Source organism: Ranitomeya imitator, chromosome 7 (genome assembly GCF_032444005.1).
Source record: "Ranitomeya imitator isolate aRanImi1 chromosome 7, aRanImi1.pri, whole genome shotgun sequence".
NCBI classification, from domain to species: domain Eukaryota; kingdom Metazoa; phylum Chordata; class Amphibia; order Anura; family Dendrobatidae; genus Ranitomeya; species Ranitomeya imitator.
Genome location: NC_091288.1, coordinates 45,561,109 through 45,581,487, shown reverse-complemented (window position 1 = coordinate 45,581,487; position 20,379 = coordinate 45,561,109). Strand labels below are relative to the sequence as shown.

Genomic DNA, 20,379 nt, shown 5'->3' with positions numbered 1-20,379 from the left:
TGAGTGATTCCATAATTTTTCCCCTATGCTTGGTTAAAAAAAAGTAACAAATACTGACTACCACATTTTTTGTTCTTGATTTCTTTTAGTGTTTCTTAAAGCAAGAAAGTTGCCATTTGAAATTACTTTAGTTTTGTGCCCTGTCTGAATGAACATCCTCCAAGGCCGCTGACTCCATAATGTTTGCCAGGGGTTGTATTATACCGTGATATTAGCATGTTTTATCACACAATAGACGGAGTTGAATTGATTTCTATGTAGCTACATAGTGGGCCCAAGAATTATTTTTTTCTGGTGGGCCCAAGGTACTCCATGCTGACGCTGGATATATGCACTGTATATAACAGAGGGGACACGTGGTATAGTCAGATAACCGCACTGTATATAACAGAGGTGACACGTGGTACAGTCAGATAACCGCACTGTATATAACAGAGGGGACACGTGGTACAGTCAGATAACCGCACTGTATATAACAGAGGTGACACGTGGTACAGTCAGATAACCGCACTGTATATAACAGAGGGGACACGTGGTACAGACAGATAACCGAACTGTATATAACAGGGGACACGTGGTATAGTCAGATAACCGCACTGTATATAACAGAGGTGACACGTGGTCAGTCAGATAACTGCACTGTATATAACAGAGGGGACACGTGGTACAGTCAGATAACCGCACTGTATATAACAGAGGACACGTGGTATAGTCAGATAACCGCACTGTATATAACAGAGGTGACACGTGGTACAGTCAGATAACCGCACTGTATATAACAGAGGGGACACGTGGTACAGTCAGATAACCGCACTGTATATAACAGAGGACACGTGGTATAGTCAGATAACCGCACTGTATATAACAGAGGTGACACGTGGTACAGTCAGATAACCGCACTGTATATAACAGAGGGGACACGTGGTACAGACAGATAACCGAACTGTATATAACAGGGGACACGTGGTATAGTCAGATAACCGCACTGTATATAACAGAGGTGACACGTGGTCAGTCAGATAACTGCACTGTATATAACAGAGGGGACACGTGGTACAGTCAGATAACCGCACTGTATATAACAGGTGACACGTGGTATACTCAGATAACCGCACTGTATATAACAGAGGTGACACGTGGTATAGTCAGATAACCGCACTGTATTTAACAGAGAGGACACGTGGTATAGACAGATAACTGCACTGTAACAGAGGGGACACGTGGTACAAAGATAAAGCCGTGTGCACTACTACTAGTGGTGCCCAGGTAGGTTCCCACACCATGTGATACTAAAAGAAAGAACCTGGCACTGAACTTAATGCTCGTGATATTTTAATGGTAGTAGCCAAAAAAACGTTTCGGTCCTATATCTGGACCTTCATCAGTTACGTACTATGATGAAAAAGTGAATGACTGTAGTGTCATATAAGGCACAGCATGGTCTGCGTCTGGTATTTGCGCAGATAGGTTTAGGCACACAGATTGGACTTATTAACGCTGATAGGTGCTGTGCTTGTGTCCAGACAAGCGGGGATTCCGTGTCTAGACACAAGCACAGCACCTATCAGCGTTAATAAGTCCAATCTGTGTGCCTAAACCTATCTGCGCAAATACCAGACGCAGACCATGCTGTGCCTTATATGACACTACAGTCATTCACTTTTTCATCATAGTACGTAACTGATGAAGGTCCAGATATAGGACCGAAACGTTTTTTTTGGCTACTACCATTAAAATCTCACGAGCATTAAGTTGAGTGCCAGGTTCTTTCTTTTAGGGACACGTGGTACAGTCAGATAACCGCACTGTATATAACAGAGGACACGTGGTACAGTCAGATAACCGCACTGTATATAACAGAGAGGACACGTGGTATAGTCAGATAACCGCACTGTATATAACAGAGAGGACACGTGGTATAGTCAGATAACCGCACTGTATATAACAGAGAGGACACGTGGTATAGACAGATAACCGCACTGTATATAACAGAGAGGACACGTGGTATAGTCAGATAACCGCACTGTATATAAGAGAGGACACGTGGTATAGTCAGATAACCGCACTGTATATAACAGAGAGGACACGTGGTATAGTCAGATAACCGCACTGTATATAACAGGGGACACGTGGTATAGTCAGATAACCGCACTGTATATAACAGAGGACACGTGGTACAGTCAGATAACCGCACAGTATATAACAGGGGACACGTGGTACAGTCAGATAACCGCACTGTATATAACAGGGGTGACAAGTGGTACAGTCAGATAACCGCATTGTATATAACATGGGTGACACGTGGTATAGTCAGATAACCGCACTGTATATAACAGAGGGGACACGTGGTATAGTCAGATAACCGCACTGTACATAACAGAGGACACGTGGTATAGTCAGATAACCGCACTGTACATAACAGAGGACACGTGGTATAGTCAGATAACCGCACTGTACATAACAGAGGACACGTGGTATAGACAGATAACCGCACTGTATATAACAGAGGGGACACGTGGTATAGTCAGATAACCGCACTGTACATAACAGAGGACACGTGGTATAGTCAGATAACCGCACTGTATATAACAGAGGACACGTGGTATAGTCAGATAACCGCACTGTATATAACAGAGGACACGTGGTATAGTCAGATAACCGCACTGTATATAACAGAGGGGACACGTGGTACAGTCAGATAACCGCACTGTATATAACAGAGGGGACACGTGGTACAGTCAGATAACCGCACTGTATATAACAGAGGGGACACGTGGTACAGTCAGATAACCGCACTGTATATAACAGAGGGGACACGTGGTATACTCAGATAACCGCACTGTATATAACAGAGGTGACACGTGGTATAGTCAGATAACCGCACTGTATATAACAGAGGGGACACGTGGTATACTCAGATAACCGCACTGTATATAACAGAGGACACGTGGTATAGTCAGATAACCGCACTGTATATAACAGAGGACACGTGGTATAGTCAGATAACCGCACTGTATATAACAGAGGGGACACGTGGTACAGTCAGATAACCGCACTGTATATAACAGAGGGGACACGTGGTATAGTCAGATAACCGCACTGTATATAACAGAGGACACGTGGTATAGTCAGATAACCGCACTGTATATAACAGAGGACACGTGGTATAGTCAGATAACCGCACTGTATATAACAGAGGGGACACGTGGTACAGTCAGATAACCGCACTGTATATAACAGAGGGGACACGTGGTACAGTCAGATAACCGCACAGTATATAACAGGGGACACGTGGTACAGTCAGATAACCGCACAGTATATAACAGGGGACACGTGGTACAGTCAGATAACCGCACTGTATATAACAGGGGTGACAAGTGGTACAGTCAGATAACCGCATTGTATATAACATGGGTGACACGTGGTATAGTCAGATAACCGCACTGTATATAACAGAGGGGACACGTGGTATAGTCAGATAACCGCACTGTACATAACAGAGGACACGTGGTATAGTCAGATAACCGCACTGTACATAACAGAGGACACGTGGTATAGTCAGATAACCGCACTGTACATAACAGAGGACACGTGGTATAGTCAGATAACCGCACTGTACATAACAGAGGACACGTGGTATAGACAGATAACCGCACTGTATATAACAGAGGGGACACGTGGTATAGTCAGATAACCGCACTGTACATAACAGAGGACACGTGGTATAGTCAGATAACCGCACTGTATATAACAGAGGGGACACGTGGTATAGTCAGATAACCGCACTGTATATAACAGAGGGGACACGTGGTATAGTCAGATAACCGCACTGTATGTAACAGAGGACACGTGGTATAGTCAGATAACCGCACTGTATATAACAGAGAGGACACGTGGTATAGTCAGATAACCGCACTGTATATAACAGAGGACACGTGGTATAGTCAGATAACCGCACTGTATATAACAGAGGACACGTGGTATAGTCAGATAACCGCACTGTATATAACAGAGGACACGTGGTACAGTCAGATAACCGCACTGTATATAACAGGGGACACGTGGTATAGTCAGATAACCGCACTGTATATAACAGAGGTGACACGTGGTATAGTCAGATAACCGCACTGTATATAACAGAGGACACGTGGTATAGTCAGATAACCGCACTGTATATAACAGAGGACACGTGGTATAGTCAGATAACCGCACTGTATATAACAGAGGACACGTGGTATAGTCAGATAACCGCACTGTATATAACAGAGGACACGTGGTATAGTCAGATAACCGCACTGTATATAACAGAGGGGACACGTGGTATAGTCAGATAACCGCACTGTATATAACAGAGGACACGTGGTACAGTCAGATAACCGCACTGTATATAACAGAGGACACGTGGTATAGTCAGATAACCGCACTGTATATAACAGAGGACACGTGGTACAGTCAGATAACCGCACTGTATATAACAGAGGGGACACGTGGTATAGTCAGATAACCGCACTGTATATAACAGAGGACACGTGGTATAGTCAGATAACCGCACTGTATATAACAGAGGGGACACGTGGTATAGTCAGATAACCGCACTGTATATAACAGAGGACACGTGGTACAGTCAGATAACCGCACTGTATATAACAGAGGGGACACGTGGTATAGTCAGATAACCGCACTGTATATAACAGAGGACACGTGGTATAGTCAGATAACCGCACTGTATATAACAGAGGGGACACGTGGTATAGTCAGATAACCGCACTGTATATAACAGAGGACACGTGGTATAGTCAGATAACCGCACTGTATATAACAGAGGTGGTACAGTCAGATAACCGCACTGTATATAACAGAGGACACGTGGTACAGTCAGATAACCGCACTGTATATAACAGAGGACACGTGGTATAGTCAGATAACCGCACTGTATATAACAGAGGACACGTGGTATAGTCAGATAACCGCACTGTATATAACAGAGGGGACACGTGGTATAGTCAGATAACCGCACTGTATATAACAGAGGACACGTGGTACAGTCAGATAACCGCACTGTATATAACAGAGGACACGTGGTATAGTCAGATAACCGCACTGTATATAACAGAGGACACGTGGTATAGTCAGATAACCGCACTGTATATAACAGAGGGGACACGTGGTATAGTCAGATAACCGCACTGTATATAACAGAGGACACGTGGTATAGTCAGATAACCGCACTGTATATAACAGAGGTGGTACAGTCAGATAACCGCACTGTATATAACAGAGGACACGTGGTACAGTCAGATAACCGCACTGTATATAACAGAGGGGACACGTGGTATAGTCAGATAACCGCACTGTATATAACAGAGGACACGTGGTATAGTCAGATAACCGCACTGTATATAACAGAGGGGACACGTGGTATAGTCAGATAACCGCACTGTATATAACAGAGGACACGTGGTATAGTCAGATAACCGCACTGTATATAACAGAGGTGGTACAGTCAGATAACCGCACTGTATATAACAGAGGACACGTGGTACAGTCAGATAACCGCACTGTATATAACAGAGGACACGTGGTATAGTCAGATAACCGCACTGTATATAACAGAGGACACGTGGTATAGTCAGATAACCGCACTGTATATAACAGAGGGGACACGTGGTATAGTCAGATAACCGCACTGTATATAACAGAGGACACGTGGTATAGTCAGATAACCGCACTGTATATAACAGAGGGGACACGTGGTACTCAGATAACCGCACTGTATATAACAGAGGGGACACGTGGTATAGTCAGATAACCGCACTGTATATAACAGAGGACACGTGGTATAGTCAGATAACCGCACTGTATATAACAGAGGTGACACGTGGTACAGTCAGATAACCGCACTGTATATAACAGAGGGGACACGTGGTATAGTCAGATAACCGCACTGTATATAACAGAGGACACGTGGTATAGTCAGATAACCGCACTGTATATAACAGAGGGGACACGTGGTATAGTCAGATAACCGCACTGTATATAACAGAGGACACGTGGTACAGTCAGATAACCGCACTGTATATAACAGAGGTGGTACAGTCAGATAACCGCACTGTATATAACAGAGGACACGTGGTACAGTCAGATAACCGCACTGTATATAACAGAGGACACGTGGTATAGTCAGATAACCGCACTGTATATAACAGAGGACACGTGGTATAGTCAGATAACCGCACTGTATATAACAGAGGGGACACGTGGTACTCAGATAACCGCACTGTATATAACAGAGGTGACACGTGGTACAGTCAGATAACCGCACTGTATATAACAGAGGACACGTGGTACTCAGATAACCGCACTGTATATAACAGAGGGGACACGTGGTATAGTCAGATAACCGCACTGTATATAACAGAGGACACGTGGTATAGTCAGATAACCGCACTGTATATAACAGAGGACACGTGGTACTCAGATAACCGCACTGTATATAACAGAGGGGACACGTGGTATAGTCAGATAACCGCACTGTATATAACAGAGAGGACACGTGGTATAGTCAGATAACCGCACTGTATATAACAGAGGTGACACGTGGTACAGTCAGATAACCGCACTGTATATAACAGAGGACACGTGGTACAGTCAGATAACCGCACTGTATATAACAGAGGACACGTGGTATAGTCAGATAACCGCACTGTATATAACAGAGGACACGTGGTATAGTCAGATAACCGCACTGTATATAACAGAGGACACGTGGTACAGTCAGATAACCGCACTGTATATAACAGAGGACACGTGGTACAGTCAGATAACCGCACTGTATATAACAGAGGTGACACGTGGTACAGTCAGATAACCGCACTGTATATAACAGAGGACACGTGGTCAGTCAGATAACTGCACTGTATATAACAGAGGACACGTGGTACAGTCAGATAACCGCACTGTATATAACAGAGGTGACACGTGGTACAGTCAGATAACCGCACTGTATATAACAGAGGACACGTGGTACAGTCAGATAACCGCACTGTATATAACAGAGGTGACACGTGGTACAGTCAGATAACCGCACTGTATATAACAGAGGACACGTGGTATAGTCAGATAACCGCACTGTATATAACAGAGGTGACACGTGGTACAGTCAGATAACCGCACTGTATATAACAGAGGACACGTGGTACAGTCAGATAACCGCACTGTATATAACAGAGGTGACACGTGGTATAGTCAGATAACCGCACTGTATATAACAGAGGGGACACGTGGTACAGTCAGATAACCGCACTGTATATAACAGAGGACACGTGGTACAGTCAGATAACCGCACTGTATATAACAGAGGACACGTGGTATAGTCAGATAACCGCACTGTATATAACAGAGGACACGTGGTACAGTCAGATAACCGCACTGTATATAACAGAGGTGACACGTGGTACAGTCAGATAACCGCACTGTATATAACAGAGGACACGTGGTATAGTCAGATAACCGCACTGTATATAACAGAGGTGACACGTGGTATAGTCAGATAACCGCACTGTATATAACAGAGGTGACACGTGGTATAGTCAGATAACCGCACTGTATATAACAGAGGACACGTGGTATAGTCAGATAACCGCACTGTATATAACAGAGGACACGTGGTACAGTCAGATAACCGAACTGTATATAACAGAGAGGACACGTGGTATAGTCAGATAACCGCACTGTATATAACAGAGGACACGTGGTACAGTCAGATAACCGCACTGTATATAACAGAGGACACGTGGTACAGTCAGATAACCGCACTGTATATAACAGAGGTGACACGTGGTACAGTCAGATAACCGCACTGTATATAACAGAGGACACGTGGTACAGTCAGATAACCGCACTGTATATAACAGAGGTGACACGTGGTACAGTCAGATAACCGCACTGTATATAACAGAGGACACGTGGTACAGTCAGATAACCGCACTGTATATAACAGAGAGGACACGTGGTACAGTCAGATAACCGCACTGTATATAACAGAGGACACGTGGTACAGTCAGATAACCGCACTGCATACACCCGTGTACACACCGCAGACCGGTGTCCCTGTGTCTGCCCAGTACACACACGCGGCCGCTCGGACATTCTGCTTCTTTCTGGACGTTTTTCTGGACATCACGACGAAAAGCCCTCAGAGAAGAGACACAGCGCAGTTAGTCTCCGCCCCATCATGTGACCGATCACGTGGTGGTGACGTCACAGAAGGTTCTAACCTCCCGTATCTGCCGCGGCCTCTGCTTTCAGCGGAGCGTGAGAGTCATGCAGAAGGTGGCGGAGCCTCCGTGGTGAGCGCCGCCTGCAGCCAGGTGAGAGGGGCGGCGGAGCTGGAGGTGCGGTGCAGTGTGTCTGTGTGTGGCCCCCTGAGGAGGGAGACTGCGCCATAGGTGGGAGCCTGATGGTGCTGGTGTCTATGCAGGGTTGTGCTGCTGTAGTGCACAGGTGACTGAGGCGGCGCACAGGAGTGTGTGCTCTGCTGCAACTCTGCTGTGTCCTCTCCATGGTTACTGCGCTTTAACCCCTTCAGGACGGTGCCATTTTTTTTTACATTTTCTTCCCTTTCAAGAGTTGTAAGTTTTTTTTTCTGTTTTCCTACTACTTAGAGCTGTCATATAAAAAAAATGGTTTCTGTCTTTCTGAAATCTTGTTATTTTAATTCTCTGGTGAAGCTGCTGGAGTATGTACATATTTTCTTATTTTGCACTGTGAGCTGTAGTTTTCTGGCACCATTTTGGCTGCATACAATATTTCACTTTTTGTGTGGTGTTTTTTTATTTTTTGTATGACAACAAAGATGCAACGGTGTTGGCGATATATACCGTAAATAAAAATTATTATTATAATGTGGCATTTCCCATTTTTATTGAAGGGGTTAGCCATGATTTCTGTTTGTAGAAGTGCTTGATCCCCTAATGAAAAAAACAACAAAAGCCTGGATACAGTCTACATGGTAAACGCCAAAACTGCTTTTTTGCTGCCATACAAAAAAAAAAAAACAAAAAAAAAAAGCAATCACAATGTTGTATGCACCCAAAATGATACCAATAAAACTGCTCAGCCCCCATAGAAACTTAAGTTTCTGCATAACTACTTTTAAGAAGTTTTAGACTTTGATACATAGAGCTTTCACTATCAACTAATACTTTTTTTTATAGATATTTTTTTTTATAGATATATATATTTTTTATAGATATACTTTTTTTTATAGATATATATTTTTTAGAGATATACTTTTTTTTATAGATATATATATTTTTTAGAGATATACTTTTTTTTTATAGATTTTATATATATATATATATATATATATATATATATATATATATTAGAAAATGTATCATTTATTTGTAGCTCATTCTCTAAGGATTACATTTTTACTGATCACATTCTCTTAGGCCACATTCACACTGTCCTTATTTCACATACATATTTGTAATCCAAAATTGGGAGGGGAACAATCGGCAGAAATGTATATGCCCCACTTCTGTATTTATCACCCACTCCTGGTTTTGACTTACAAATACTGATGTTTACAAACAGAAATCATGGCTAACCCCTTCAATAAAAATGGGAAATGCCACATTATAATAATTTTTATTTACGGTATATATCGCCAACACTGTTGCATCTTTGTTGTCTGACCAAATACTGAAAGAGTGAACGTGGCCTTATGCTGCGCAGTCCATGGCTGGGGCTTTACAAGAATTAATATGTGCACGCTTCTGATGGGCATTATGACCTATTTTCAGCCTGGGTGAATGGGTGCCCAAAGAGGAGCAAGCGATTGGCACAATCATTTAGAGGGGTATTCTCAAGTTCTAGTTATTCCCTATACACAGGATATCGGATAACTTCCTAATCACAGAGAATCCGACTGCTGGGGCCCAGAGCGATGCTGAGAACAGGGTCTCTGAAGACCCCCTACTGAATGGAGTGGAGGTTGATCATGCGCACTGACGCTCCATTAATTCTTATGGGAGTGGCGAAGATCAGCTGAGCGCTCTTTCGTGGTCCCATTAAAATCCGAGCTCTGGGCAGACATAGAAGTTGTTCCCCATCGCTGTAGGCAGCCGTCATGCAATGTGCCGCATGCTGGACACAGTTTGTCCAGTTATTTGTTACTTTCCTAATTTGGAGTTTATGAGGAATCGAATGTTATAAAGTGCTAAATAAATGCAAATTTATACTGTCCAGAGATCGGCATCGGTAAGGATCACATTGTGCAGTATTGCGTGTCTGCTCACTCAGAAATGCCCACTCAGCAAGGATCCCACTCAGGCAAGAAACCACTGTGGCCAGAGATTGGGTGAGCAGTCACTTCTAGTGTGTCCAAACACCAGAGCGGACTGGGAAAGTGATGAGGCGCTGTAGGGAGGCGCTGTAGGGAGTCACTGAGAGTATCATTTATTTATTTATTTTTTTAATTATTTTCAATCAGTCTACACTGTGTGCAGAATTATTAGGCAAGTTGTATTTTAGAGGATTATTTTTATTATTGATCATCAACTATGTTTTCAATCAACCCAAATACTCAAATATCAAAGCTTAATATTTTTGGAAGCTGGGTTCTTTTAGATTTGGCTATCTTAGGAGGATATCTGTTTGTGAAGGTAACTACTACTGTGCAGAATTATTAGGCAACTTAATAAAAACCAAATATATTCCCATCTCACTTGTTTTTCACCAGGTAAACCAATATAACTGCACAAAATTTAGAAATAAATATTTCTGACATGCAAAAACAAACCCCCAAAACTAGTAACCAATATATCCACCTTTATGATGACACTCAGCAGCCTCCATCCATAGATTCTGTCAGTTGCTTGATCTGTTTACGATCAACATTGCGTGCAGCAGCCACCACAGCCTCCAGACACTGTTCCGAGAGGTGGACTGTTTTCCCTCCCTGTAGATCTCACATTTTATGAGGGACCTCAGGTTCTCTATGGGGTTCAGATCAGGTGAACATGGGGGCCATGTCATTATTTTTTCTTCTTTGAGACCGTTACTGGCCAGCCACGCTGTGGAGTAGTTGGAGGCATGTGATGGAGCATTGTCCTGCATGAATCATGTTTTTCTTGAACGATACCGACTTCTTCCTGTACCACTGCTTGAAGAAGTTGTCTTCCAGAAACTGGCAGTAGGTCTGGGAGTTGAGCTTCACTCCATCCTCAACCTGAAAAGGTCCCACAAGTTCATCTTTGATGATACCAGCCCATACCAGTACCTCACCTCCACCTTGCTGCCATCTGAGTCGGAGTGGAGCTCTCTGCCCTTTACTGATCCAGCCTCCGGTCCATCCAGAGTCACTCTCATTTAATCAGTCCATAAAACCTTTGAAAAGTCAGTCTTAAGATATTTCTTGACATTTTATCTTATGTTTCTTGTTCAAAGGTGGTCGTTTTTTGCCAATGGAAAGGAAGTTGCCTAATAATTAAGCACACCTTATATAGGGTGTTGCTGTCATTAGACAACACCCCTCCTCATTACAGAGATGCACATCACCTGATTTACTTAATTGGTAGTTGGCTCTCAAGCCTGAATAGCTTGGAGCAGGACAACATGTATAAAAAGTGTGATCAAAATACAACTTGCCTAATAATTCCGCACACAGTGTATGTCCTTTAAAAAAAAATTCAATTAGTATATCCCTTTAAGAAACCTGAAGTCAGGATATAATCCTATGAGGTATTAGGAGCACTTTATCAGCTTCCTAACACCGCTTTTAGGGTATGTGCACACGTCAGGATTTCTTGCAGGAATTTCCTGAAGAAAACCGGAAATTTTCTGCAAGAAATCCGCATTTTTTTTTTTTGCGTTTTTTTCCCCTGGTTTTCTTAGCATTTTGCAAGCGAAATTAGCTTGCAGAATGCTAAAGTTTTCCAAGCGATCTGTAGCATCGCTTGGAAAACTGACTGACAGGTTGGTCACACTTGTCACACATAGTGTTTGACAAGTGTGACCAACTTTTTACTATAGATGCTGCCTATCCAGCATCAATAGTAAAGGATAGAATGTTTAAAAATAATAAAAAAAAAAAAATGGTTATACTCACCCGCAGACAGCCGATCTCCTCAGTGGCGTCCGTTCCTATAAATGGTGTGTGTGTGCAGGACCTTCCATGATGTCGCGGTCACGCGACCAATCACAGGACCGCGACGTCATCGCAGGTCCTTCACACAGAGCATCTATAGGAACAGAAGCGGCAGCATGCACCACTGAGAGGCGGGAAGACATCGAAGGTGAGTATATCACTGTTTTTTATTTTAATTCTTTTTTTTAACCAATTATATGGTGCCCAGTCCGTGGAGGAGAGTCTCCTCTCCTCCACCCTGGGTACCAACCGCCCATAATCTGCTTACTTCCCGCATGGTGTGCACAGCCCCATGCGGAAAGTAAGCAGATCAATGCATTCCTAGGTGTGCGGAGTCACCGCAATTCCGCAAATTTAATGAACATGTTGCTTTTTTTTCCGTGATGCGATTTTTTTTCGCGGAAAAAAGGCAACATTTGCACAAGAAATGCGGAATACATTGTAAATAATAGGAGGCATATGTAAGCGTTTTTTCACGTTTTTATAACGAAAAAACACGAAAAAAACGCGAAAAATACTGTCCGTGTGCACATGGCCTTAATGATGTGTGTGTGTGTGTGTGTGTGTGTGTGTGTGTGTGTAAAAATGTTAAATCCCCCCTGACTGCTAGGAGCAGACTAGTCCGAGACCACGGTCAGTCTATGGCACGGTGTGGTGGGATCATGCCCACAGTGGTGTGACTGACGTTCCAGTGTGTGCAGGAAGGAGAAGAGCGACGACGCACTGCTGTGGGTGTGATCCCAGGTCTCTGTATCAATGATTGACAGCAGTCCCGGACTAATCCGATACCAGCAGTCAGGGTGTTTTAAAACAAATGGGTAGAGCTTAGATACAACATTGGGATCATTAAAGACAGTATTAGGGGGCTGATAAAAAGTGCTCAGAATACCATTGAGGGGTAAATCCTGCTGTCAGGTTCATTTTAATAACTAAAGTGCCCCACATAGGATAAATAAATAAATAAAAGGTATATTTATTAGTATTGTGCCATTTAAGAGAAGGTGAATAAACACTCCTAGTTATTAAACAGGGAAGCTCTCCTACCGCCGGCCACCACTGAGAACGGGGTCACATAAACATTTCCCCCATGTTTCAGCTTGAGACTGGTGTATGTTTTTTTTTTTTTTGTTTGTTTTCTTTACCTCTCCAATTAGCTGTGCGTCACAATTTTTGTGTATATATATATATATATATATATATATATATATATATATATATATATACATATACATATACATATACATATATATATATATATATATATATATATATATATATATATATATATACACATATATATATATATACACATATATATATATATATACACATATATATATATATATATATTATTTTTTTTAAATTAAACCTCTGTTTTGACCAATGGATGAGCGATCCCATGCCTCGGTGCTATTCTCTCGTAATCAGTGCAGAATAACCTGAAGATCTATTCCCTTTAAGCAGCGATTAGGACTCTTTCTAGGGAATGGAGGGAAGGGTCAGGCTTGTAGAGATGGTGACATGACCGGGCTGCACGTCCACTGAACCTGTAATACAGTACACATTAATAACTTTCTGTGAACTAATTAGGAAAAAGAAGCGGTACTGCATATGGAGGACTGAAAGTGAAAGTAATGTACCTTTTTTTTAATTATTAGTATTATTATTATTTAAATTTTTCCCTTCTTGTTCTCTATTAGGTCACCATGAATCTCTATAGAGAACCTGGCGTGGAGCTAAGATTGGCATAGTCAAACTACCCAGAAAATAAAAATATGGACAGCTCTGAGCAGCTGTGGAAGCGTTCTGCTGCGGTCAATATGACGGGGGCACTAGGTGATCTGGCGAACACCACCGATGGCACTCCCTCCATGTCTATCAACAGACTGTTCCCCGCTCTGTTAGAATGCTTCGGCATCATCATGTGCGGCTACATCGCGGGTAGAGCCAACGTTATAACCGCCACACAGGCAAAGGGACTCGGCAACTACGTTTCCCGTTTCGCACTTCCTGCACTTTTGTTCAAAAACATGGTGGTCCTGGACTTCTCTGACGTCAACTGGTCCTTCCTGTACAGTATACTCATCGCCAAAGCCTCCGTGTTCATGGTTGTCTGCGTGCTGACCTTGTTGGTGGCCAACCCTGAAAGTCGGTTTAGAAAAGCCGGACTCTTCCCTATATTTGCAACTCAAAGCAACGACTTTGCACTTGGCTATCCCATAGGTAAGATCTGCGGAAGGGTTCACAGGTCCGCCTCATGTGAATAACAACTGCCTCACTTTAGTGATATTATCGTGGTCATGCATTATGGGACCCCCACAATTCTCGAGGTCAAGGCTCTGAAAAGCCTCACTGGCATACTCGCCACTGCTCCATTCATTCTCTATGGGGCAGGTAGCGGAGTGCAGTGCTCTATTTTGAAGGGACTTTTAGAGCCGCGTTCTCAGGATCAATGAAGGTCCCATTGGTCAGACCTCGTCAGAAAGGAGGTGATAATTTTTGTAGGAAACCTTTAAAAAGAACCTGTCAGCAACTTTTTACTTCTTTGAGAACAGTACATGTAGAGGCAGAGACCAGCTATGTGTCACTTATTGGGTTGCTTGCTGCAGTTTAAATAGAATCACTGTTTTCTCTGCAGATCAAGCAGTTCTCTGAATGCTGAGCTCTGTATAACCCAGTCCACACCACTGATTGGCTGCTCTCTGTGTATGCTGTGCCTAGGCAGAATGCTGCCAATTAGTGGTGTGGATAGGGTTATACAAAGCTCGTGAATATGGAGGGCTACATGGAAGCAGGTTTACTAGTACCTAGTGATAATCTCCTGCTAAGTGATTTTATGAAAACTACAGTAAGCAGCCCAGTAAGCGACACATCACTGGAATCTGGGTCTCTGTCCCCACATCACGCTGCTTTCATTTTAGGTAGCAAAGACATGGTGAAAGATTCCCTTCAAGGTGCTATTGCTTGCACATATGAGCAACTGAGACTTTTTTTTTTTTTCTCCACTTGTTCTGGAAAGAGATGCAGGTTCCACCTTTAGGACTATCACAGAAAGACATGGTGGCTGTTCACTTTTAGCTGCCCATGCACCTTAGGTGACATGCATAAATCCATCTGATTTGCAGGATCCACCTATAATTTAATATGCACGGCGGCCCCCCGCGGCCCTGATGTTTGCTATCGGTGCATACATGTATCCTATATTAACGATTCTTGGTTTCCTCCTTCCTAATGGTGGATATTCTGACTCTTGTTTCTTGTTGCCATTTTCTAGTTGACGCCTTGTACCAATCCACGTACCCCAAATACCTCCAGTACATATACTTGGTGGCACCCGTGTCGCTCATGATGCTAAACCCTTTGGGGTTCGTTTTCTGTGAGATCCAGAAATGGAAAGAAAATCCAAACGCTTCACAAGGCAAAATGAAGATTTTGGGACTGGCTCTCCTCCGCGTCTTCCAAAACCCGATAGTATTTATGGTCTTCATAGGCATCGCCTTTAACTTTGCACTGGGTCAGAAGATTCCGATGTACTTGGAGAATTTTCTCGATGGCCTGGCCAGTTCTTTTTCTGGCTCGGCTTTGTTTTATCTGGGTCTTACAATGGTCGGACAGACCAGTAAGATGAAGAAATCGTCTTTTGTTGCCTTGCTGCTACTTATCACCGCAAAGCTGTAAGTATGATTTATGGGTTTATTGTGAGTGCGGTGATTGTACGTCGATTTATTAGCGGGGTGTAAAAACGTTTTATCTTGCTGCATAGTGATAAGCAAATGTATGTGAAAGTTCCTGTACCTATACTTTCTGCTGATGGGAAGACTCGGCACATTCCTTCTTATTTACACTCCTGCGAAAATAAATGGAATATAAGGGTAAATGCATACTTGGCAGCAGGAATCCATGCTGCAGAGCTGGCCTATACTGGACCGATATGTCTGCCCCGGGTAAACATTCCATTAGACTCATTCTACCTGTATGATCCTTCCACAAATGCTTCAGGGCAGTTTTCTCTAGATTACGGCTCAACTACACAGTGGTGGTCCAGGCATGCTGGGAGTTGTAGTTCTGCAACAACTGCAGAGGTACAGGTTGGAGACAGCTGCTTTTACGGAAATAAAGTTAAAGGATTAGTCCTGCTCCACTCCCTTTTTCCATAGAGAGCTGATGAATGGGACAGATACATGCCTAAGCGTTCCCAAAGGTATTGGTAGATGTGACATCACCTTGACGCACTCCCCTTTCAATGCAGAAGTGAATGGAGCAGGATTAACCTTTTTTTTTATTATTATTATTTTTATTCATTCAAGTAGATTTCAGCTTAAAAACGACACCCATATAGCTCCAGGATTCACATATGGTGAACTCGGGGTTATACATGGCATTTTTGGGGATGATGATGAGCCTCCAGTCACATTACTAAACTTGACCATAAACATTTAATGTGAAGCCAGTTTTGGCAGAATTAGCCAACCATATATATAGAAGCCTGTGCCCCAACACCTGCAACCCCCAGACCATGACCTCTGGATTTAATCATTGTGCCCCCTGGCAGAGGTGCCTGGCAGCACCTTGTATATTTTTTCCTACCCCAGCCTTCTATTTGCTGAAACTCCCAAATATCCACATTTATAATTGGAGAAAAAGGAATTAACGGCACAACCACTGAAAATATTATTTTATTTATTATTGTGCTATGTTCATATGACGTTTTACAGACCTCCTCACTGTCCCCATTGGGGCTCACAATGTAAGTTCCATATCCCGCAAACACGGGAAGAACAAACACACTCCTTGCAGATGTTGTCCTTAGGGGGGATTTGAACCCAGGACCCCAAAACTGCAAAGCGACAGTGCTAACCATTGAGCCACAATGCAATACAAAAACTTGTCGGCGTTTTTATTTTTTTTTTTTATTTTGAAGTTTCCTGATCGCACTGATGTGGAAACCTGTCTGGAATGTCTTAGGAGAAGCTCAAAAGGTTTCACACATTTTTGCCAGTCTTGATCAAATCAAATCAGAAAGTTGATCGATCGGAGACGAGAGCACACAAGCAGTTTCTGTTAGTGTACGGGCTTGTGTGATCTCAGAAGGCCAGTCAATAGTAAAACGTTGGTCACACAGGGTTAATAGCTGCGTTAACCGAGTGCGTTACAGCGCGGCATAGCGCGGTCGGTTAACGCTGCCATTAACCCTGCGTGAGCGCTGACTGGAGGGGAGTATGGAGGGGGGCACTGACTGCGGGGCGGAAGGAGCGGCCATTTTGCTGCTGGACTTTGCCAGTCACTGATTGGTCGCGGCAAAACAGCCACGACCAATCAGCGACTTGGATTTCCATGACAGAGGCCGCGACCAATGAATATTTGTGACAGACAGAAAGATGGAAGTGACCCTTAGAGAAATATATATATCTAATATATAAAGCTGAATGTGTGTGTATGTCCGGGATTGGCATCTGCACCGTCGCAGCTACAGCCACAAAATTTTGCACAGTCACACGTCTGGACCCCGGGAGCGTCATAGGCTATGTTGTAAGGCGAAATTTTAACCCCGCGCGTTCCAATTCACCAAACAATTTTGCCCCTATCTACATAATGGGGAAAAAAGTGAAAGGAAAAGTGTTGGAGGCGTCGAAGCTACAGCCACAAAATTTTGCACAGTCACACGTCTGGACCCTGAGAGCGTCATAGGCTATGTTGTGAGGTGAAATTTTAACCCCGCGCTTTCCAATTCACCAAACAATTTTGCCCCAATCTACATAATGGGAAAAAATGAAAGGACAAGTGTAGGAGGCAAATTGACAGCTGCCAGATGTGAACAAGGGGGACTTAAAGAGTGAGAGCGATGGCGCCAAAGAGTATATACCGTACAGTTGCTAAGGTGGGGCCCCGACATGGGATACTCACCACACACGGGGATATGAACACACACAAAATGCGCCACACACTACCACGTGCTTGAACACATATTACCCTCAGCACACATTTCACCACAAATACACCAACCTCGCCACATAAAAGTTGAAACACAAAAGTCGCCACTCAAAACTCGCCATGCGCAGAAATCGCCACATGCAAAAACTAGGCTCTTGCAAAACTCGCCACAAGTGCAAAACTCACCTAATGGAAAACTCGCCACATGCAAAACTTGCACACGCGGAAAAATTGCCACATGCACAAAAGTTGCAACACATGCAAAAGTGGCCTCACACAAAACTTGCACATACTCAAAAGGCACCACACATAAAACTCGCCACGCGCAAAACTCGCCATGCGCAAAACTTGCTGCACACAACTTGCTACACTAACCTGTCACATGCAACTCGACACACAAAAAGTTGCTACACGCATGTTGCCACACAAAACTCATCTCACAAAAGTCGCTACATGCATGTCGCCACACGCAACTCAACACACACAACTTGACAAACGAAATTCGCCCTAAAACAATACAGGAGAGATGACATACAGGTACATATATATACAGGAGGAGATGACATACAGGTATATACTATATACAGGAGGAGATGACATACAGGTATATGCTATATATAGAAGATGACATGCAGGTATATACTATATACAGGAGGAGATGACACACAGATATATACTATATACAGGGGAGATGACACACAGGTATATACTATATACAGGAGGAGATGACATACAGGTATATGCTATATATAGAAGATGACATGCAGGTATATACTATATACAGGAGGAGATGACACACCGATATATACTATATACAGGGGAGATGACACACAGGTATATACTATATACAGGAGGAGATGACATACAGGTATATACTATATATAGAAGGAGATGACATTCAGGTATATACTATATACAGGAGATGACATACAGATGTATACTATATATAAGGGAGATGACAAACATGTATATACTGAGGTAATGAGGTGAAAATGAGAGGTGTGAGGTTAAAATGAAAAGGTGTGAGTGCAAAATGAGAGGAGTGAGGAAAAATAGTGGAGTGATCAGAAAATGACAGATGTGAGGTTGAAATGACAAGTGTTAGGGGGAATGAGAGGAGTGAGGGAGAAAATGAGAGATGTGAGGGGGAAAATGAGAGGCGTGATGGGAAAATAAGAGAAGTGAGGTGCTACAACTAACCACAGATATTTACTATGCCCAGGCAACGCCGGGCTCTTCAGCTAGTATATATATATATATATAATCTCTGGTCTCTTGTGCAACACATAGCAAGGCTGAAGCTTCTTCTCTGTGTAGCAGAAATCATCACGGGCCGGCGTTCATTGCAGGTCAGCAATGAAAAGGACAGGGGTCTTCTGCAGACCCCCAGTTGCAGCTTATCAGCGCCTTGCGATGGGCTGTGTTTGTTACTCGCTTCCGTTGCAATCATGATAAATGCCGCTATTGGAGATTGACAGCGGCATTTGTCATGTTAACAGCCTCAGATGGATTGCTATTTCACCCGCGGCGGTTAGGGGCACATGACAGCTGATCAAATCAGGCTGTCATGTGCCGGTGACAATGCGAGTGTACCTAGAGGTCGTAAAGGGGTTACAAGTTATGGTATGTGGATTGTAGGTGGGGAAATAAAAGGGGAATAAAAACAAACAAACAACACTTCCCTCTCAGAACAGCGTGCCTCCTCGTCACTGGCTGCTGGGCTCCTCGCAGGTCTCCTGACACATGTCAGCTGCTGTCTTCACTTTTGCTCCTGACTTGCTGCACATCACATTGTTGGAGATTAATCAGTGTTTTTAGGACCCTCATCTATTAGTGTCAGAGCAAAAGGAATGTTTGACAATGCAGGACTCTGCACATCCATGCGTTACATAGACTACTGTACATTGATTTCTTTAGGAGCTGTGTAATGCTTCATTTTTTCCTTTGGTGGCGCTGCTGAGGATTTCAACACTTGTGAAAGCGTCCCCCACCCCTCATCCCTCATAAAGTATGACCGAGTTTGACATGGAAGCTCCTGAAGAGGCTCCTCACACTGCTCTTCTTTGCAATAAAACTGCTAAGGGCTCAGTTACTGAGGTTGGGGAATCTTTTAAGAATGGCGCCATTAAGATTAAAAAAAAAATAAATAAATAAAAGCTTGTCCTGAGCACATCTTGAAAATTCTGTGACTGTTTTATGAAATGCCGATCTGTGGTCTTGTGAATATTTGACGTATGAGGCTGCAGCCCCCCATGTGTAGAGGTACAAAATTGATTTCAAATGAAATCTTGCAC

The 20,379-nt window shown here is 43.2% G+C and overlaps 1 protein-coding gene across 3 annotated transcripts in view; it reads left to right on the top strand.

Annotated features, from left to right (window-relative positions):
- The first annotated feature begins 8,241 nt into the window (after positions 1-8,241).
- The window catches only part of GPR155 (G protein-coupled receptor 155), a 49,385-nt gene continuing 37,247 nt past the window's right edge, over positions 8,242-20,379 (top strand). For all 3 annotated transcript variants that reach the window (XM_069733175.1, XM_069733176.1, XM_069733174.1), the window contains exons 1-3: positions 8,242-8,369; positions 13,855-14,377; positions 15,429-15,828. In XM_069733175.1, coding sequence (XP_069589276.1) covers positions 13,930-14,377; positions 15,429-15,828 — 848 coding nt within the window. In that variant the 5' untranslated portion in view covers positions 8,242-8,369; positions 13,855-13,929. The remainder of the gene's footprint in view (positions 8,370-13,854; positions 14,378-15,428; positions 15,829-20,379) is intronic.